This window comes from Sciurus carolinensis, chromosome 4 (assembly GCF_902686445.1).
Source record: "Sciurus carolinensis chromosome 4, mSciCar1.2, whole genome shotgun sequence".
Classification (NCBI taxonomy): Eukaryota; Metazoa; Chordata; class Mammalia; order Rodentia; family Sciuridae; genus Sciurus; species Sciurus carolinensis.
In genome coordinates, this window is record NC_062216.1 from 54,169,461 (window position 1) to 54,191,817 (window position 22,357).

Here is a 22,357-nt window from a genome sequence, read left to right on the forward strand (position 1 = left end):
AAAATAATTATAATCTAGAGGCCAAACTGTTTTGGAAGAGGTCTCCTCAAAAAAATTTCTTTATTAAAACCTTTGAAAGAAGATGACATTTTAGGCTAAGCTTTGGCTTGACATTCTGGGATTCCCAGACTATATTTGTTCTTTAATAAGCAAACAGTAATCTGTTAGCTTTAAAATTCTTCAGAATATATACAGCTTTACTTTAAAATCCCTTGCCTGAATCATTTTCATCTTTCAACACCTGGTTTCTCTCTTCCTAAAAACAGGATAAAGAAATCTGTGAGCAAGCTTACAGGGTCATACAACCACAAGGAGATTCAGTCCTGAACAATTAATGAGATGGCTACCAACTGTAATGAAAAACCAAAATGAAGTAAAAAAGCGGGCTTCAGAATGCTTACAACAATAAAAAAGGATACGCTGAGTAACTTCCAACCCAGTGTACCAGTGCTTATTCTTAAACAACAAAACCCTTCATGAGGTGCAGAGCTGCCATCGAGCACTTTTATTACTTTTTCTGAGGGTGAGTGCTTCAACCTGGCTGCTCAGTCAGCTTAGGAACATTTGGGGTAGTTTATTCTCCCTATTTATAATTAGACAGAAATAATTCAGGGCTATTTAAAAGATATCTAAGTATGTGTGTGAGGGCTGCACCAAGTGTGGATAGGTAGGAAGGGTCACTGACTGGAAAGAAAATTCAGCTTGAGTTATTCTCCAGAACATGTGAATCTCCCCTTAGATCCCATAATTTCTGGATGTCTGCCGAATCCTCAATTTTTCACTGTCATGTGCTTCTGCACTTCCTAATTTGGGCTGCATCTGAAGAAGCTAAAAACCATGCGAGAACATGGGGCCTCTCAATTATTTCCAGAGTAGTTTGTAACAAAAAAGGTTTAGGTAAATCACTGGTTTAAAGTAGCTCACCTAAATAGAGTAAATCCCAGGAGTTCTGACTGTGACCCACTATTTAGCTGACCACACAGTAAAACCATTCAACCCCTTTTCTTTCAACTGCTAGATAAAAGTCACCTACACTTTGGCAAAGCCAGGAACTGAAGAAATGGCTCTGGATTCAGAGTCTCAACAAGATCACTTAATATTCCCAAGTCTAAGCCAGAAGTTCTCTTCCATTTCTCCTTTTCACTTTCATAACAGGATTTTTTAAATTGCCTGGCTAACAAGTAATTTGGTCCTCATACGTGCTGAAGCAAATTCTAGACTATAATTCTTACTCTCCAGAGTTCTACAAGCTTTTTTTTTTTCTTGCTTATGTTTAAAGAAAAATATATTTCACTCGCCTAGTATATTCTCTTCACTTGCCAATTGTATAACTACATTTTTATTCTTGACAAAGAGTATCCATCTATTAAGAATGGTAGACATTTCCTTGTAATGGTCATGACCGAGACCAGTGGCAAATATTTCTTAACAAGGGCCCTTTCATGCAGCAACTTTGTTCACTAAGGTCTAGTTTTCAAGGATTTTTTTTCTACAAGTGTGCTAGGGAAGGATTGTCATCACCTCTGTTTTAAAATAGCAGAGTGTGCTTTTAAAATACACAATAGCTTAAACAGATAATTATGGGGCTGGGAGTGTAGCTTGGCAGTAGGGCACTTGCCTAGGATATGTGAGGCCCTGGGTTCAATCCCCAGCACTGCAAAAATATTTTTAAAAGAAAAAGAAAAAGATGACTATGGATTTATAATGGAGACCACTATAAGCCTTTCATACTTAAAACAGATCAATATAAAACAAGTAAACATGGATATGTCAGCAAAACACAGCAGTAAAAGGGTTTGCACTATTTCTTTCTGCAAAATGCAAAATTAACTCCCCTTGTAGTAGAGGACTGAGAAGAAAGTGGTCATACACCAGAGACACTTGTACCCAATACTGTGACTCCTGGTACAGCATTCACATTAAACCACAGTCACTACTTTCAAAGCCCAAATGATTGTCAAGCCACTTCTCCAACCACAGATAATTTCTGTTCTTTTTTTTTTTTTTTTTTGTACAAAATGTTAAGACAATAGGCTTTAAAATATAGCCTAAGCACCAATAATGATAAATGCATATTGGTAAAACATGACTCTGGCTTTAAAAGACATTATTGACTTCCCTGGGGCTAAAGATTGCACCCACACGAGCAATACACTGCTACAGAAACACTCATTTTTAAAAACTCTATAGAGGTTTTCCACGAGGCACAATTCATCGTTGAAGCTGGCTCATGCAACAGTTTTACAAGAGAAGTAGGAAAACGGACATGTACTGGACATAGTGCATATCACCACTTTCAGGGTGTAAGATTAAGACAAAAGAGTGCTTTAAAACACTTGCATGGGTTTGGTTTTTGCCTATCAAGTGGAAGGGGATTCACTGGCATTACGTGGGAAATTTCCATTTTGGGGGTTAACGTCCCACCACTCTGAACTGAGTCCAAGAATAGCTGGAGGAACTTGGTTTTGTCTGTATGGACCTTTTCCCTGTACCTCCTTCCCTAGCATTCGGACTTTTTGTTCAAACATATTCACAATGTGCTGATTTCTGGAGCGGGTCAGACATTATTTTTACTGCCTGCTTTGTTAAAAATTCTGTCTTAAGTTTGAAAGGATTTTTTTCTTTTTCTTGTTTTAATATCTGAAGAACAATTACACTTGTAAAGACAAAGAGATAACTGTTCCTTTACCTTATAATTGGCAACAGGGTTAGTTACCTTTTAATTAAATAAGATCATCCAAAGCTTTCACAAGTAGATTTTTCTTTGCATATTTCAGAGATAACAAAGGTGAGATGTTGGTTTTGCATCAACAAAAGGAAGCAGAAGGCTAAATGACTCCAGGGCAGATCTCACAAATCCCAGCTTTGAGGGATTTCTGTACTGCTGTTCATGAAGAAAGCAGACACCACTTTCAATGGGAGGACTCAGTGCCAAAGGGTTGTACTCATCAACCTGCCGAGATGTCCAATACCAAGGCAATGAAATATATGGCAGAAAGTCTTCTTTAAATGTGAAACTCATGTCTATGGTCTTCACATTTTGAATGCCCCCCAACTTTTTTCTTTCCTTTTCATTTTTTTGTGGGGCAGGGAGAAGACAGTGTTTTTCCATGTTGCCCAGGTTGGTGTTGAACTTCTGGGCTCAAGCTGCCCTCTGGTCTCAGCCTCCAGAGTAGCTGGAGTACAGGCAAGTGTTATTATACCTGACACCCAAATTATTTTTTTAATATATATTTTTTGGTTGTAGGTAGACACGATACCCTTATTTTTTTCTTACGTGGTGCTGTGGATCAAGCCTAGGGCCTCATGCATGCTAGGTGAGTGCTCTACCACTGAGCCTCAATCCCAGCCCTGACATCCAAATTCTTAAGTTGGCATTTGGAAACAGGGCTGTTCCAAAACATGGTTTTACATTTATAGATATATGTTCTTCTATGTGCTTTAAGGAAAATGCAGCAGCAAGGATAGACAGAGATGTGTGAGTGAGAATGTATAAATAAAAAGGTACTCCGAGCCCCTTCTTGTTTATGAACTGGAAATAACAAAAAGGCCAAATCATCTCCTTCAGTGAAACTGAAAATTAAAGGATTAAAAGGTCACAAAAATATCAGACAGGTGGTAGAGGAGATAACCCCAAATGCTAGCCACAAAAATCACAAATTTAACAAACTTGGGAAAAGGAAAGATGATGTTAAGACCAACTAAAGACAGAGAAATCACAAACCCAGACTCTGCAGCCTATCTAACTGAACCTGATGCTGGGGAGCTGTAAAGGACTCTGGCAGTGGCAGATCACACTCCATCCTGATTGGGCTAAAGGCCAAGGCTCCTTCCAGGGCTGTTGCACTGGCAATTAAGCGGGACAGGCAGCAGTGGGTATGTGCTTTTTTTTTTTTTTTTTTTTTCTTTCTCTGCAAAGGGACGATTATTCTTGGATAAGGCAAGATACTTGTGGTCATGACAGAAGCATTGGAGTGCAGGTCTGCTGAGCTAAGAGAGGAATCTCAGTCAGTCTTTCCCAGCTTTGCAATCAGCTCATCACAGATTTTTGTCAGTTCTTCAATTTCTTGGTTCTGAAAAGCAGATGATATAATTATAAGTTGGCCACTTTGTGTTCCGAGATAAAGGGAATTACTGCTAGGTAGCCCAGGACTGTCTAGAGCCTACCCAGACAACCTAATTTAGTGATTCTGTACTTTTCTACATTAGAGATCTTGTGAAAAAAGTAAGATTCTAACCCTTCTCCCCTGTAAACGTGCATGTACTCACAGTACTAGGCTTAACTGAATAAAGGGTGAGGGTGGGTAGTCACTAGCCCTCTGAAGCCTATTTATGAACACACCTCAGTTCCCAAATTTTCTTGTTATCATAAGAACTATGTGGGGTACTTGGTAACAACACACAAGTATCGAGTCTCACTCAATCCATCAGCTTCTTTGGAATTATGAAGTCTGAGTATCCCAGGGAACATGAGGGGCCCTTAGACCCCATGTTCTAGCTGAAGGGATGGCATTCAGCAAGAGCATATGTAAGTGGAGTGCATAAGTAAAACACTGTAGACATAAAAAAGAAAAGCTAAAAATTGCTAAGTAGTGAGATATAAAGATTGCTGCTACTGATTTCCACATATTTACTACCTAGTTTCTCTGCATCAGTAGGACTTAATGTTTTGGCCTGGATAGGTCTAAGGTTGGAGGCCTATGTGCATATGATATCTGGCAGCATTTTGGGCTTCTACTCACTAGATGCTAGTAGCATTTCCCAGTCATGACAGCCAATTAATCTCCAGAGATTGCCTAATATCTCCTGGAGGGCAAAATTACCCTAATTGAGAACCAATGATCTAAAGCAATGAAAGGGGAAGATGGCTTCATATATTGCATAAAAAGAAAACAGAACGAATGAAAGGTAGCTTTGTGACCCCAACTAAAGTGTCTGATCCCCAAACTTCAGTTAAAATGCAAATTCCAAATTCCTTTCTGCACCCTGCCTGTTCATGATTCCCATATAATATGCCTGGAGGGTTAATGGTATGACTTATCTGTCTCCCCAAGAATCTGTTCATGAAGGAGCTGGGTTGAAGTATCTGAGTATAAAGGCAAGGCCATTGTCACCCAGGATTGTGATAAATGAAGCACACCAAGGACCAATGTGAGTCACTGCAGAGGAGGAGGACCAGGCACCTGCATGGTTGTCTTGACCCAACCCCTTGTCATACCTTCTGCTGCAAGGCCCTTTCCAGGGACTCCACCTTCATTTGCTCTTTCCGGAGTCCAGCATGCAGAGCTGCACTCTCAGCCTTTGCCTTTGTGCGAACCTGAGCAATCTCTTCATTGGCTCTGTTTGTGGTGTTTTGTTTGTGGAATAAAGAAAAAGAAAGAAGATGGTTAACCACTGGCATGGCTAAAGAGTCAGGAGAATAAACATTGCCTCCAGCAGACACAGACTCAAAAGAAATGACTGCATGATCAGCAAAAAGACAAGAATCAGAGACCTACATAAATAAATTTTAATTAATAAAACTCAATTTACATACAAGTGCTAGGGAAATTCCCATGGCACGCACCAATGGCAGAATCGGTCTTGAGGGCCATGGTGTTTTTCAAATTTGTATTTCATGAGAAAAAGAATTATGTAACAGTTTCTACAACAGTTTTAATTTTATTTTAAACCCAGTATAAGAGTGGATGAGTCACTCCAAAGATCATCACAACTAACCAGTTAGAATACGAACCATTAATATTTATGAGATACAGACCTCAAGGAAGCCACTTTATTAATAAAATAAAAAGGAAATCTTCTTTAAAAATTTTGAGAGAGGGTCTTGCTTATCTAGCCTGTATGAGGCCCTGTGTTCAATCTCTAGTACTGAAAATGAAAAATTCTGAATATCAGAAATACCATAAACAGGGTCAAAATATAAATGACAAACTTGAAAAATTATTCATAATTCACATCACAAAGGGCTGGTGTCTCAAATGTACAAAACATATATACTGACAACAGAAAAGTAGGCAAAGAATAGTCATGCACAGTAAATATTTGAACAGGCAAATAAATGCTGAAATATATTTAGTTTCACTAAGACAAATGCAAATCAAAACTACATGGAATAAATAAAAATTCTGCTTTCTGCTTGCCCTAAAACTCAAAAATCTACACTAAAATACCGTTAGTATACTTATTAGATTTGTATAAAATCAATAAGTTGATCTGCTGACAGAGCTGTAGGGAAAATAGATGTTCCCATGCATTATACAGGGGTATAAATGGGTATAAATCTTATGAGTTCAATTTGAAAATAATTACCATAATTATACATTCACTATCTTTTGGTTCAAGAATTCCTTTTCTATTACATATATCATAAAGATAACTTAAATGCATGTAAAAGGATAATCTACAGGGTTACTTACTGCAGCATTGTTTGTAGCAGCAAAAGATTCTAATTAACCTCAATGTCCAGCAGGACAGAATGTAATGATGCATTCCAATAGTGGAATGCCATGTGGAAGCTCCTCATGGACAGATATGGAAAGATTTTCAAAATTATTGCTACACAAAAAAAGCAAGGTATGCTATTGTCTACAAAAGGAAGAAAAAAGTATATCTAGAAAGAGATAATAGAAACTAACTATACTGATTACCTGGAGGGAGGGAAAGGTGAGAACCCAGTATATGGGAGCCAGGAGTGGGTGGGTGATACTGTATACTTTTTTATGTTTTTTAATGTTTTAACTATATAAAGCAGATGGTTCAAAAATCTCTCTCTCTCTCTCTCTCTCTCTCTCTCTCACACACACACACACACACACACACACACCCTGAGGATGCAAAATAGTAAATTTGTTTTCTTATATATAGGAATACATATAACAAATGTACAAGTATATATTACTATTTTGATAAAATGAAGTTTCTGCCTCTGTCAAATTCAAATTTACAAGCTCTTACTTGTCTAATTTTTCTTCTGCATGGATTTTCAGGGCCTGATATCTCTGTTCCTCTTGTTTAACTCTGGCTAAGTAATCCTGAGCACATTTTTTCAAGGCTTCTTCATTCTGCTCCATAGTGAAAATTAAAAGTAAACAGGTCATTTCATTTTTCTTCTACTAGTAATATACCATGTATCAGAGTCATGGTGTTAAAAAAAATGGGAAAATCTAATTAACGCAGATTATTTTAATCTATACTCCATGGTAATCTGAAATAGGCACATACAAATCTCATTTAAAAATTGTAGATAATTTCTTTTTTTTAACATAACTTCTTTATGCATTAATTTTCAACATCATACAGTAAGGTTCAGTTATACCAGTACATCTCCTTTAGGAAGGCACTTATTCAAAACTAAAAAGTGATTTGATTTCTACATTAATCATATTGTCCAGTCTCCTTTTTAATTTAATAGGAAAATAAAGAATTTCAAAGACTGAAGTTGTAGCTCAGTGGTAGAGCTCTTGCCTAGCATGAGATCCTGGGTTCCACCCCCAGCAGCACTGAAAAAAAGAAAAGAATTTCACTGCTGTAAATGTGTCTTATTATTGTTATTCAACCAAATTATTACATTTAATTTCTTCTAGAATATGCAGCTTGGATTTTTTTCAATGATATGGAGTCCCTTCTACATTTACTAATATTGAAAAGGTGAATAATTAAAAGGAACATTTCTAGAAGCCTCCTGAGGTCCAAGCGTACCAGTTCTTTTTTTTTTTTTTTTTTAATGTTTTTTAGTTGTTGATGTACCTTTAATTAATTAATTAATATGTGGTGCTGAGAATGGAACCTAGTGCTTCACACGTTAGGCAAGCACTCTGCCACTGAACCACAACCCCATCCCTATTTCATTTCTTGCGCTCCATGCCACACTGTGGCTGTGTCTCAGGTTCACTGGCTTGATCCCCAAAAGTGGAAAAAATACAGCTTCACAAGAACAGATGATACAAGACCAATAGGCCCCAAACCCCTGTTAAAAGACTTTTTACTTCCTCAGTGTGATGATCCAGTACTAGCCAGGAGAGAGACAGAAAAGGACACACTACCTTCTTGAACCCTTCCAGCACGCCTTTCAGATTCTCATATCTCCTGAAGAGATCAGAAAGGGACCGCTCCACAGAGTTGAGGTCTGCCAGGGCCTGCTCCTTCTCCATGGTCAGTTGCTGGAAGCTCTTCTGAGAGGTCATATTTGTCCTTTGTTCATCTTCTGGGAATCGTAAGTCAAAAATAATGGCATGTTTATTCACCAAATAGTGAACTCCCCCTGTGCCAGGTGGTGTTCTCAGTGGGAAGGAACACAGCCATGGGTATTAAAAAAATTCCCACTCCCAAGGAATTATTTTTTTATTGGGGAGAGACATATGGTGAGACGTGATGGGGGTAAAACAAAAAGTGAGAGGGATGAGGGACAGGTGAGTGGGCTGCTGTTTTATAGAGCTGCTCCGCTCAGAGAAGTTTGAACAGAGACCCAAAGAACAAGGTGGGAGCTATGCAGCTTTGGGGAAAATATTACACAGAGGAGACAGCCAAGGCTGAGCTGAGAAGGCATTAGGTGACATGGACAGTCCAAAAAAAAAAAAAAAATCATTTCAGCATTTAAATGCTTAAAGATCTGTCTTGATTTGATTTAGGGAGTCAATCCTTACAAAGTTCATTAGAAGAGGCTCTAAATTCAACACAGGAAGATTAATCACCATTGTTTTGTTAAGGTACCACTGGTTCTGACAGAGGAAAATCAGAATTTGTAAGGACACTGCATCAAAACACTCCACCCAGCAGGTATTGGTATGTGTGTGTGGGAGACATCAATACTCTGGGGACAGCATAGAGGGTTTTTCACAGAACAAAAACAGGAACCCATGTATAGTCAATCCTCATTATTAGAAGTCTATGTTTGCAATTTGTGTACTAGCTTAAATTTATTTGCAATCCCCAAATCAATACTCAAGGGATTTTGAGTATATGACATGTGACTAAAATTTTTATTCACCTGTTGCTCATGTTCTCATTTGAGGGCAAACAGGGATGCTATGCCTTATTTCATACTATAAACAAAGATCCTTTTCAAGTGGTGTACTTAGTGTCACATTTTGTATTTTTGTGCTTTGTGTTGGTGACCTTGCTTTTTAAAATGGCCTCAAAGGTGGTGCTGATGTGCTATCTAGTGTTACTAAGCATAACAAGGTATGATGTGCCTTAAAATACATGTGTCAGGTAAGTTTTGTTCAGATGTGAATCGAAGCCCTGTTGAACATGAATTCAATGTTAAAAAACCAATAACATATCTTAAGTAAGGTGTCTTTAAGCAGAAACACATATAAGACAAGATTATGTATTGATCAGTTGATGTAAATATTGCGACCAGAGGCTCACAGGAACCTAGTCCTATTTTTCCCCCTAGGAGTGTGCTTCAGTATCCACCAATTCAACATTTGCAGCAACTCTGTAGAATATGCCTACCATGGAAATGAGATAAGTGATGAACAAACTGAAGTTTGTATTAAGATCTGAAAATTGTCCATGGGTTTTGCTATGGTCTGAATGTTTATGCTGTCTGTCCCCCTATTCATATGGTTGAAACCTAATCCCCAATGTGATAGTGTTGGAAGTGGGGACTGTGAAGGTAAATGAGGCAAAGACAGGACCAATGTCCTTGTACTGCATGTTCGCAGTCATATGTGGAAACTAAATAAATTGATTTCACAGAAGTAGAAAGTATAATAGTGGTTTCCAGAGGCTGGGAATGGGAGGGAGGGAAAGAGGGATGTTAGATAACAGGTCCCAAAATATAGTTATATAGGAGGAATCAGGTCTAGTGTTCTACAGTATAGTGGGGTGACTATAATTTATAACAATTTATTATTTATTTTTATAAAGAATGAGGACACAGGAGTTCAAAGGTTCCAAGCACAGAGAAATGTTTGAGATGGATATGTGAATTACCCTGATTAGATCACTGCATACTATATTCATGGATCAAATTATCACAGTGTACCCCACAGATACGGACAATTATTATGTGTCAATTGAAGAAGAGACCACGAAGAGCTAGCTAGCCTTTTCAGCTGCCAGGTGAGGATGAAGCAAGAAGGTCTTGGCTACAAGGAACAGGCCCATGCCAGACACTGGAACTCCCAGAACCTTATTTTGGACTCCCCAGTCTTCAGAACTGCAAGAAATAAATGCTGGTTTACCCAGTTACCCAGCTTATGGTACCTTGTTAAGGCAGCCTGAACAGACTCAGATTCTATGGCTCATGCCCTAGGGGAAAAAATCTCCTTACCAATCATTTGGGCAATGGTCTTTTCATATTCAGCCACAATTTTCCTAAATAGAAAAAGAATTATCAGAAAAGAATTTTCAAACAATGGAACTTAGAGAAATGCTGCCCCCAAACAAATTTATTAACATATATTGACAAATTTACATAACAGGGTCTGATTGTGTCTAGTCTTGAACTTCCTGTCTCATCTCCCAAGTAGCTGGAACTACAGTCCTATGCCACTTCATCCAGCTAAAATGTTTCTTAATCAAATGCAGACTGCACACACATGAATTATGTATGTTTTTTCCTTCTCTTCGATGCCATCTTTAGTTATTTAATGGCATATAATTCTCTACAGAATAAGCAGGAAAAATTAAAAGATTTCAATTTAAGGTCGATTTTGTTTCCTTTTAACATACTACTTACAATCTATGTGATGATTATGTAATTTGAAGCTACCATCTATAACTATTTTAAAATATTATGGATTTTGTTGGTCCAATGGCACATGCTTGTAATTATAGCTATTTGATGTGGGGGAGGTGCTGAGGCAGGAGGATCACAAGATCAAGGTCAGTCAGGGCAACTTAGTGAGGCCCTGTCTCAAAATAAGAAATAAAAAAGGTTTGGGAGGCAGCTCAGCGGTTGAGTACTTCTAGGTTCAATCCCCACTGAATTTTAGTGCCTCCATCCTTGATGTTATCAATAAATCTTATTATTCTGTGTTCCAAATGGATATTTTTGCACAAATTTGTCTGTTTTAAAAAGACAAGAATTGTGTGAACATTGCTTACACGTAATGTTCTGAATAACCAAGATTATTTGAATATATAACTAGTCAGTAGTAACTCATGAAATGACATTCTCAATTGCAAAGTAAGGCAGTCTCAAATCAATGCCCTTGTATTCCCAACAGCTGGTTCTGTGGTGAGCACACACTTCTATACTAGATCTAATAATATTCAAGGCATCTGACCCCCTCCCCCAAGCTTCCAGTCTAACCTCATCTCCAAAACTTCTTGTCGGGTCTCTTCGTATTTTTTCTTCCATTCACTTGCTTCAATCTCTTTAGTGATTATCTAGATGATAATAAAGCTTGGTTTTATCTTATCAATCTACTACAGTTTCAATTTAAGATTGGAGACTGAAAACAATACATGACCAAGTATAACCTGAGGCATTCAACTGACATTAGGAATATAAAACCTTGACATTTGTATATATTGTTCAATCACATTTGGAAAAGTGTACTCTCAGCCACCCAGGATGCTGAAATGTAGACACCAGGGTAAGGGTAAGCAGAATCTCCCAGGAATTTTAGTGCAATTCAGCTCTGTAGGCCCAGAAACCCGACGGGGACAGGGCACCAAGTGTAAAGCATCTGATCCACAGAAATTCACCCTAACCAAAGTCACATAATTGCAGACCACCAATTTTCTTTGAGATGCCACAAAACTGCCACAAAATCAGAGTATTCGAAATATGTGTGACCACCACATTCTCTTTCTACAGAGATTTCTCACTAATAAGAATGGAATCAGAACAAGAGGTACAGAAATGGAATGCCCCAGACTGGATACATCATCCCTCTCTAGGATCCATCACCACAGGAAGGATCTTGCCAGTCAGGCCAAAACCCACACCCATATCTGGGATACTTTTACTATCTGGAAAGACATACTTTCAACTTACTACTCAACTCAAGGTGCCCGGCAGGGCCTGGCTGGGCGTTCACCACTGTCCTTTCACTACCCTTCCTTGGCTGTGTTTCCTCATTCCTGATGGGTACATTCTTTATTTTGGTGTCTTTAATAAGGATCTCAAGAACCTAGAAGCCATCCTGTGTGCTTCAGGAGACAAGGCACATCTTTGCTTTGGTTTAATAGGTGGTCACCTCATAGTATAATTCTCAAGAGGAAGATGAAGTAATTTTTTCCATTTATAAGAAAATGAGCCTAGTGGCAGTGGTGGGCCTCTTAAGTACACTGCTCCCAAGTTTTGACAACAGGACTGGCTGACATCTCTTGTTACCAGTCTAAAGTTACTTATAGAGTGTTGAAAGACCTAGAGCAAAGGTGCTTAACTTCTTTCATCACAGTGTAAAAGTAAAATTGTTATGCCAACCAGAATTATCTTCTTTAAAAAAAGAAAAAGTGGAATCTTCAAGAAACACACAAACCAAACACATAAAATATAGCACAGAAGTATGACAGGAAAGGATGGTAACGGGGCATAACAGTGTCCTCCATATTTTTCAGTTCACCTGAGAAAGGCCTTGTGGTGATCTATTTTGAACAGGCTATTCAGGAAACACAATACAGGAATTGGAGAGCTGAACTGTTTAAAGAATGGATGGAATCAGGAAACAATTTTTTATTGCTACATGCCTAGAATTTAAGGTATTCTTAGGCTGAGCCTCTTAAAATCTATCAGAGCAGAGGTGGCCAAATTAGACACTTAATGCTTCCAGGCTAAAAGTTAAAGGGAACTACCAAATTCTTAAGACATCGGACCGGCATATTAGGACTTCAGCACAACACTGAATTTTACAGAGAGCCTTTATATGAGCTACACAAGCTGTGGGAAATAAGAACTTATAGCCTGGGGCAACTTGAGCCAATGAAGATGGAATCTACTGGTTGGCACGTGGGTTTTACAGAGAAATGGAGTGATAAGCAGACAGAACAAGAATGCCATTACCTCTTCTCTTATCAAGGTGAGCACGGCTGTCTTATCTGATTCACTGAGGCAGATTCCATCCAGGGGGCTCTCACCTCCACAGGCCACAGACACAGGAGCCTTCTCCGTAGAGGACTCGAACAGTCCCTGTGGGGAAAGGTTCACATTTGATACATTCATTCCTCTGTTACTTGCCCCCAAATAATCTTCAATAACTTCCTAAACATGAGAATAGCTAACTAATTATTGGATTATAATCAATCCATTCTCTGGTATCTTGTTTGAACCAAGACTAAACAGAAAGCCCAACATTAACTTAGACCAGGGCTTTTAAACTTTTTGGTTCACTGTGGCCTCACTCTCTTTATATAAAATGTTCAAAACACACATGTAATTTTAGCAAACAGCTTCACAGACCTCAGCCATAGTTCCAGTATAGAAACTCATCTTAGCCAGGCGCAGTGGCACACACCTGTAATCCCAGTGACTCGGGAGGCTGAGACAGGAGGATCATGAGTTCAAAGCCAGTCTCAGCAAAAGCGAGGTGATAAGTAACTCAGTGAGACCCTGTCTCTAAATAAAATGCAAAATAGGGCTGGGGATGTGGCTCAGTGGTGGAGTACCCCTGCCTGAATTCAATCCCAGTACCACACCACCAAAAAAAAAGAACAGAAACTCATCTTAGACTACAGAAAAGGGAAATGTGAAAACCACTAACTGGCAGTGCCCACCTTCTAGCAGCATTTGAAGGAGGGAAGTCCACCATGCAGAGGTCCAAAGTAATCTCAGTATATCGTGGTATATATCTTGGTAGAAATTTATCACTAGAACCAGAAGGCACTTATGGTAAGCAGTCACTAACTGGCTCTCTAAACCTCATCTCCTTTACTAATTCTCTCATGCATGCTCTTCTCTTTGGGTACAGACCAGACTTAATGGGATATGGCAAAAGTCATGGAACTTAATGTTTCAAAAAGACTCTGGTTTCCATGTTTTGAGAGTCTATAAAGGCCCAGGTGAAAAGAACCAATATCTCTGCCAACAATCATGTGAGTGAACATGGAAGCAAATCCACCCTAAGTCAAATTCAGGAATGACCACAGCCCTGATTAATACCTTGATCATGAAAGACCCTCATGATCATGGGTCAAGAGGTATCCAGCAGAAGATTCATAACCCACCAAAACAATAAAATAATAAGTATTTATTGTTTTAAGCTACTGAATTTTGGAGTAATTTGTTACTCAGAGTAGATGGCCAATACACCCCTGGACAGTAGAACCACCTCATCAACTTGCGATGCCTTCTTTTTCCCTCTTCTCCTTTACTCTCCCCTCCCCTTTTAAAAATTTTTTAAAAATATATATTTTTTAGTTGGCAAAGGACCTTTATTTATTTATATGCGGTGCTAATAATCGAACCCAGTGCCTTGCACGTGCTAGGCAAGTGCTCTGCCGCTGAGTCACAACCCCAGCCCTCCCCTCCCGTTTCCATACCAGGGATTTAACCCAAAAGCACTCTACCACTGGGCTACATCCCCAGCCCTTTCAAAAAATATTTGAGGGCGGGGGTTGTAGCTCAGTGGTACAGTGCTTACCTAGCACGCGTGAGACCCTGGGTTTGATCCTCAGCACCACATAAAGATAAATAAAATAAAGGTATTGTGTCCAACCAAAAAAATTTTTTTTAATTTTTTGAGATAGGGTCTAAGTTACCCAGTCTGTCCTCGAATTTGCAGTCCTCCTGCCTCACCTACCAAGTAGCTACTAAGAGTCTTCTTAGCAAGGAAATACTAATATTCATTCTAGAGTTCAGTATCTCATTCATTTGTGGAGGGGATAAATGAGTTCAGTCAGCTTGCTCACGTCAACTTAATGCTAACAAATATGTCTGGAAGAGGCAGCATTCTTAGTTGGACGTAGAAGATCAGACCTGAGAAGATGGTCACTGTATTCAGGGTAGTAGCTCTGCAGCCTGCCAGCTCTCTCCTGGCCACAAGCCATAAACCTCACCTCTCAAAATGCAGCAGTTCTTAAGAAGTGATCAGGGAAAGAATTTATGCTGTGACCTATGTCAGTTACCATTCCCAGTCTCCTAGGACTAAAACTTTTGAATTCCTGAGTCCTTTCTTTGTTTGTATGTTTTATTTTATAGTACTGGGGACCTCACAAATGCTTGGAAAGCACTCTACCACTGAGGACATCCCTAATACTTTTTGAACTTTAAGACAGAGTCTTATTAAATTGCCCAGATTGGCCTCAAACTTGTGATCCTACTGCCTTAGCCTCCCCAGTAGCTGAGATTATAGGTGTGTGCCCCCATGCCCATCCCTTAGTCCTTTATATTGTTTATCAAACAGGGTAGAAAATCTACCAAATTAACTATCACAAAGAATTAGCCAGGTGGGTGTGGAGGTGCACACCTATAAGCCCAATGGTTGGGAAGTCTGAGGCAGGAGGATCAAAAACTCAAAAGCCAGCCTCACCAATTTAGTAAGGCCCTAAGCAACTTAGACCTGTCTCAAAATATAAAAAGTACTAGGGATGTTGCTCAGTGGTAAAGTGCCCCTGGGTTCAATACTCAGTACCTTCCCTGAAAATATTGACCAGACAATCTCTTTTAGAATTGGGCTAGAATTTAATTCTTTGTTTTGTTTTGTTTTAATTGAAGTACTAGGGACCAAACCCTGGGCCTTGCACTAGCTAGGCAAGCACTCCTACCACTGAGTTGTATCACCTATCCATTTTATATTTAGAGAAAGGGGCTCTCTAAGCACCTAGGTTGGCCTCAAACTTTTGATCCTCCTGACTTGGTCTTTCAAGTAGCCAGGATTAAAGGGGTGAGTTATCACAACCAGATCTAAATAAAAACTTAATAAAGATGACTGAATTAATCAGTCATCCTCCCAAAGGGGTCTGATTTCATGTTCCCTGGTCCTTTTCCTGGATCCTCAGGGCATTCACAATTGAGGGCCAAAAAATAACTGTCTAAGGATAATAGAGCTGAATGGCATCTTGGTTGCAAATCTACAGTGAACACAGATGCCACAAAGTAATTCCCTTAGCTGATGTCCCTGCAGTGGGAGAATCAACACCACTGATCTGTCTGCATTGTGCTGCTGACTGTGCTCATTCCATCATTTGTTCTTGAGTCCTCAGAACAGTACCAGCTCCCACCACTAATCTAACAAAGACATACTTAGAAAACCATATAAACTCAAACTTTAATAACTTTAAAACTTCTTAAAAACAGAAACAACACTGCCAACTCCTAAATGAAGTGCTGCAGACTAACAGCTGAAAAGCAAGATGAGACTTAATCTTGACCACTTACTGTACTCTAGCTTTATTTTGTCCCAGCCACCACTACCACTAGGCACAAGATTGCAACAGGAAAGTACTTCAAAGCATCACAGAGGCTTAAACTACATACTAGACTACACAGATTTCTTTATTAATTGTTTTGAAGACTGAAATTGTTCTTTTTGGTTTTTTTTTTTTTTTTTTTGCGAAGCTGGGGATCAACCCCAGGCACCTTATGTATGCTAGGCAAATGTTCTACCACTGAGCTACTTCCCCAACCTTTAGAGTGACAATTTATTATACAATGTTAATTCAACATTTTAAAGAAGTAGAAATTAATTTGTCAGCAAGTTCAAGTATGGTTATTTTTAGGAGGTCACAGCAGATATATCATCTATGTCCTTCACCAGCAGGCTCTAAAGACAAGTATTCTTTACTCTTCTTTTTTACTCCTCCCCTGCACCCTCTCCTTTGGTTGCCTATCAACATTCTCTACCTTAGAGTAGCCTAGCTTGTTATAGCTTGAATATTCCATGTTATCACCTCCTTTTCTCCTCATACAGATATATGCTACTCATTTTACAGATGAATAAGTTGAGAATTAGGAAGTTTAAACAGTTTGTTTCAAGAACCGCAAAAATCTGCAGTCATGCAGACCAATGCTTTGTTCCACTCAACACACCCCTCTTCAATCATCCTTTCACTATTTTTACACACCAAAAATATTAGGAAGTTTTGCTATTGTATTTGTAAAATTTCAAAAGGAACCAGTTCCCCAAGTTGTACAATCAGGTTGCTTTGGTAGTAGGGTGTGGAGTTTTTCTTTCACAGATGAGCCAACTGAGGCTTTAGCCCTTGAGAGGCTGCACTGGGATCAGATGACCTCATTCTCCAGAAAGCTGAGGATCACATAAGTTTCTGGGGGAAAGTTATTTTGTCTAGAAACAAATGTCACTAAGGTGTGAAACCCTACTGAGGGGACAATGCTTTCTGATTTCCCACATGTTGTGAGTATGTTCTTCCTTTTGACTTTCTATCCTCGCTTCTACAGGTTCCTCCTCCACCCACCCATAAGAGGTTAGAAGGTTCATTCTCTATTATATAGGAAAATACTAGGGATCAAGGCACAACAGTGAATCATGAAAGCAATTTAGTGGCACCAAAAATCTACACTTAAAAAAAAGAAAGAAGACAATAGGAAATATCAAAGCAAATCACATGAAGAGTGGCAAATAACTGTGTAATTTGTTTTATAAATATACAAATGCATGTGCCATGACATGTTCGGGTCAAGTATTGAAATGTATTTTTACTGTGGATCAAAGTAAAGTGTTTCAATCTCAAATTCATTTGCTCCACAGCATCAATTATTACCTGTGTCCTATGGTCCTTCAGAATTATTAAAGTCAACCCAGACTTTTCTTGAGCTCATGTTCTATATCCATAACTGCCTAAAAGATATAAGGACTGAGAAAATGGTCACATGGATAACTTAAAGGCGCATATCTAAAAATTAACTCTACAATTCTGCTCCTCCTTCTATTTTACTGATTCCTACATCTAGCAATATTTATGGTGGTGGGTCCTGGGGTGTAGCAGCCAATAATATAGTCACAGTGCCCCCCATCCCATACTTATAATCTTATAGGGAATCAGGGAGAACAGGGAAATGGCTCAAAGAGGTAGGTCACAGAACTTTAAAAAAAAAAAAAAATTCCACACAGGGAGTGTCAAGTGTGGAGAATCATGCAGACCATAATAAGTCTGAACACATCCTTAAGATAGGGGAAGCCCATGGGGAGCTTTATGCAAGGAATAAAGCGTTTAGTTTTGTGTTTAAAACACATTATGCTGACTTATGCCAAAGGATGAGAGACTAAGCCTGGAAACAGAAAGACAGATTAAAAACTGCCACCATCATAAAAATGGGACCAGTAATAGCCATGGGCTGAGATAGAGAAGATGGATTTATGATACGTTCTGGAAATAAAAGCAACATATCTTGACTGTGGGAGCAAGGGGGAGGAAGGAGTAAAAAATGACATCAAGGTTTGTGACAACTAGGTGGAAAGTGGTGCCATATGTTACGAGGTCCCTTTGGGCCTTATCCAGCAATAATGACCTATGGGTAATTATCCAGCAATAATGACCACCTGGATACTCAGGGCAGCAACCAAGCAGCCTTCATTTTCTCTCATTACCACCCCAACCCCAGCCACCATGTACGTCATGTCACCAAGCAGCGACAGTTCTACCTGCTAACCCTCTTCCAGCCTCCATTGCATTTACTAAACTGTGACTAGTCAATGTTTCTTGCTTAAAATTGCACACATTTACCAATTTTACCAAATTCCAAACCTCCTGGTAGTGTATCTATATTCCCTGATTACTTGCCTCTTGCTGTCCAAATGCACAGTATCCTCCAGTCACATGAGATTATTAATATTCATAATTCCTTATAAAATTCATACTTTTTCCTGATCTCTGACTTTACATAGGCCAACTCTCCTACCTGTAATGTACTTTCTTGCCTTATCTGCCTGGCCAATGCTATTCCCCCTTTAGAATGTACTGAAATGGAGAAAACTGGCGAACATTACCTTAATCAAGTGATCAAATTAACTCTACCAAAAAAAAGGGGACACACTGACATCTACATCATTATTTCTGCTGAATCTGTGCCAAAGACAAATAAAATGAATTTAGTCATGAAAAAGCATCGAAGGAACCCAAACTGAAAGATGTACTTTACAATTAACAGAACAGAACTCTTCAAAACTGTCAAGGCCATTAGAGACAAAGACTGAGGAACTGTCACAGATGAAAGGAGACTAAGTATATTATAGCTAAATGCAAAATGGGATCCCGTGCTGAAGCCTGCACCAGAATAAGGACATCAGTGGGACAATTGTAAAAATTCTGAGAAAGGTTTATATATTAATTAATAGCACTGTGTTACTATATTAGTGATTTTGATAAGTGTATTGTGTATAAAATGTTAAGGATTTGAAGAAAATGGGTAAGATATAGAAATTTTTTGTACTATTTTTATATATCTAAAACTACAAGTAAAGAGATAAAAAAAGATTTTTGTGACTGGGTGCGGTGGCATCAGCTACTCAGGAGGCTGAGATCAAAGGATAGCAAGTTTGAGGTGAGTCTGGGCAACTTAGTGAAACCCTACTTAAAAAATAAAAAAAGTACTCGCTTCAGCAGCACATATACTAAAATTGGAACAATATGGAGAAGATATGCAAGGCACCTGTGCAAATATGGCATGCAAATTCGTGAAGCATTCCATATTTTTGCTTCTTGATGTTCACAGACAGGGAAACAGTCTCATGTAAACAATGCACCTTAGTGAACTGAGGACCATTCTGGCTTTAAACCCCATTCCTAGATCTTCCTCTCTCTCCTTTTTGCCAGCTGTGGGGTGGGAAGTGGGTACTGGGGATTGAACTCAGGGGCATTTGGCCACTGAGCTGTATCCCCAGCCCTATTTTGTATTTTATTTAGAGACAGGATCTCGCTTAATTAGCACCTCACTGTTGCTGAGGCTGGCTTTGAACTCTGGATTCTCCTGCATTAGCCTACAGAGCCACTGGGATTATAGGTGTGCCGTCACTGTGCCTGGCTTCCTCTCTCTTTTTAAAAAATTTATTTATTTATTTTTTATTGAACCAACTTGTCTCAAAAAAAAAAAAAAAAGGAAAATGGGAGCTCCTGGGGATGTAGCTCAATAATAGAGGGCCCCTGGGTTCGATTCCCAGTACTGAAAAAAACTTTTTTGCTTTTTAGTTCACACCCAATCTCAACACCTGCCATGTAGTCAGACAGTCCTGGCTCCCACAGCCCCTGGAACACATTCTTGCTACAACATTTTCACAGGGTATTGTTGGTTTGCATTTTGTATCTACTATAAGTACACTTCAACAGAAATATACTGGAAGTCATATGTACCTTTTTTTTTTTTTTTTTTTTTTTTTTTTTTGCGGTGCTGGGGATTGAACCCAGGGCCTTGTGCTTGCAAAGCAGGCACTCTACCAACTGAGCTATATCCCCAGCCCTGTACCTTTTAATTTTCTAGTAGCCACAACAAAAAATAAAAAGAAAAAGGTGGAACTAATTTTAATAATACAGTCTAGTTAACTCTATATATCCAAAATATCATCTTACCCTGTAGTCAATATAAAAAGTTACTGTGACATTTGATATTCCATTTTGAAGGGTAATAAGTCTTTTAATATGGTTTGTATTTCAAACATATAGGGCATCTCAATTCAGACTAGCTACAGTTCAAACACTCAACAGTCAAATGAGGCTACTGGTTATTGTACAGAACATTATGCATAAACTATGAGTTCCGTGAGTGAAGAAAATGTGTCATATGTATATATGAAATACACAATTTCATCATCATTACCTAACAATGACTAGAATTTAACAAATTAACACGGGCTTCAAATCAAATACTGAAGAAAACCAGAGTTCCACCTCGTCCATCCAAATTTGCAAACTTACAAGCACAGCAGATCCATCTTTTTCCATCTTCTGGCACGATTCTTTCTCTACATCTAAAACAGAAAGTCATTTTTATAGTTATTCCAAGAAGTTCCTTTCCTTCCTCGTGAACTTCAGTATAAGCCCAAAGTGACTACAAACACACCAACAATGTTTTGAGACTTTAAAAGGAGTACTTGCATTCTGTTGAGTTCTGTCTGTTTAGTGTTAAAGTCATAAACAGAATGTCAACGGTCAGACAGAAAGAATATCAAGGCTGCCCCCTTGTGACCACTGAAAAGTTCAGCAAATGAGTCGTACTAACCATGGTATTATTTCAGGAAGAGGAAACTATAACACTGAGTGTTATTGTATTACCAAGTCTAAGTGAATTTAAATTCCAGTTCAGAAGGACTCACTCTCAATCTAATTAATATAGCATATAAAATATGAAGTTTTAAATTTTGAGTCTGCAAAACTGTTTATTATCTTCTCTACACCCTCTAAATGGTTACCTTTTGTGAAGTCTATTTTTCCATCTACCACCAGAAGTGACATTGTAATAAAATCAAACAAACAAATAAAAAACCAAAACAGAGTATGTCCTCACTGAAGAAAATCTAGTGATACTGAAAAGTATACCAAAATTTAAAGCTACAATCCTCTATGTAGCAATAATTAAATATTATTTTGGTCAATAGTTATTTGAAACACATGTTTTAAGTCATTCTTCCTGCTAAAAACCCTTCCAAGCCTCCCCACACCAGTAAGTTCAAGCCCAAATTCCTCACTAAAACCTCATTTTCCCATTTTCCCTGTACTCACAGAAAGCTAGTGAGGCTGTACCAACACAGAAGGTTCCCGCCCATCACTGTGAGTTTCTTGCTTCCAGAAGAACACCCATGTATGTATCCATCAAGACACACCTCCAAGGTGACTCTCTCCAGCCAACAGTCTCAGATTTCAGTATCAGAGCCTGTAACACCGCTATGTCTCCAATGACCACAGCTCTGGTGTGCTCCTTTGATAGAGCTAAGTTACAGTTTAACAGCTTGTTTAAATCTTTTGCGCTTTCTAAAGCCAAATAGCCTATTTATCAATTTTGAGGACTGCACTATTATCTAATAGAAATTCCTCTTCAGGGTATTTCCTCCAGTAGGAAAAAATATATTTCAACAAATATTTACTGTGTACTTTTGTGAAGTACATACCTCTAACAATCCCTAACATGGAGACAAATAAGGCAGATATAAAAGCCACCCTCCTACAATGAGTGTACAGAACTGGTGCTATGGAATTGGAAGGTAAGAATAAACATGGCAGGAGCAGAGGGTATACTGGGATCCAAGAAACATTCAGAGAGACCTGGAAGAACAGGTGGAATTTTTGTAGGAAATGTCAAAGAAAGATACTTCAGAAATGTACAAGAAACAAGTACGGGTATAAGTACTAAGAATTAACCTTGAGAAAAAGGTAAAAGGGGTAATGGTGAAGAAGGCCTTAGAGAAAGAAACCAGGAACAATGCTCAGTATACTTGGGTTATGCAAGGGGCTATAGCTTGGATCTTTAATGTCCACCAAAGGATTGGTCCCTAGGATGGTACTGTTGGAAGAC

General features: G+C 38.7%; 1 protein-coding gene and 1 non-coding gene across 13 annotated transcripts in view; one reads left to right on the forward strand and one right to left on the reverse strand.

The window, feature by feature from the left end:
* Positions 1 to 1,181: 1,181 nt before the first annotated feature.
* Tacc1 (transforming acidic coiled-coil containing protein 1) overlaps positions 1,182 to 22,357 on the reverse strand; it is a 111,092-nt gene continuing 89,916 nt past the window's right edge. For all 12 annotated transcript variants that reach the window (XM_047548232.1, XM_047548224.1, XM_047548226.1 and 9 more), the window contains 8 exons: positions 20,764 to 20,816; positions 12,962 to 13,087; positions 11,264 to 11,340; positions 10,280 to 10,323; positions 8,043 to 8,203; positions 6,955 to 7,061; positions 5,219 to 5,339; positions 1,182 to 4,073 (listed from right to left, as the gene is read on the reverse strand). In XM_047548232.1, coding sequence (XP_047404188.1) covers positions 4,005 to 4,073; positions 5,219 to 5,339; positions 6,955 to 7,061; positions 8,043 to 8,203; positions 10,280 to 10,323; positions 11,264 to 11,340; positions 12,962 to 13,087; positions 20,764 to 20,816 — 758 coding nt within the window. In that variant the 3' untranslated portion in view covers positions 1,182 to 4,004. The remainder of the gene's footprint in view (positions 4,074 to 5,218; positions 5,340 to 6,954; positions 7,062 to 8,042; positions 8,204 to 10,279; positions 10,324 to 11,263; positions 11,341 to 12,961; positions 13,088 to 20,763; positions 20,817 to 22,357) is intronic.
* LOC124984063 (U6 spliceosomal RNA) lies at positions 19,443 to 19,549 on the forward strand. The gene has a single exon (XR_007108536.1). It is a non-coding gene; the product is annotated as a U6 spliceosomal RNA (small nuclear RNA).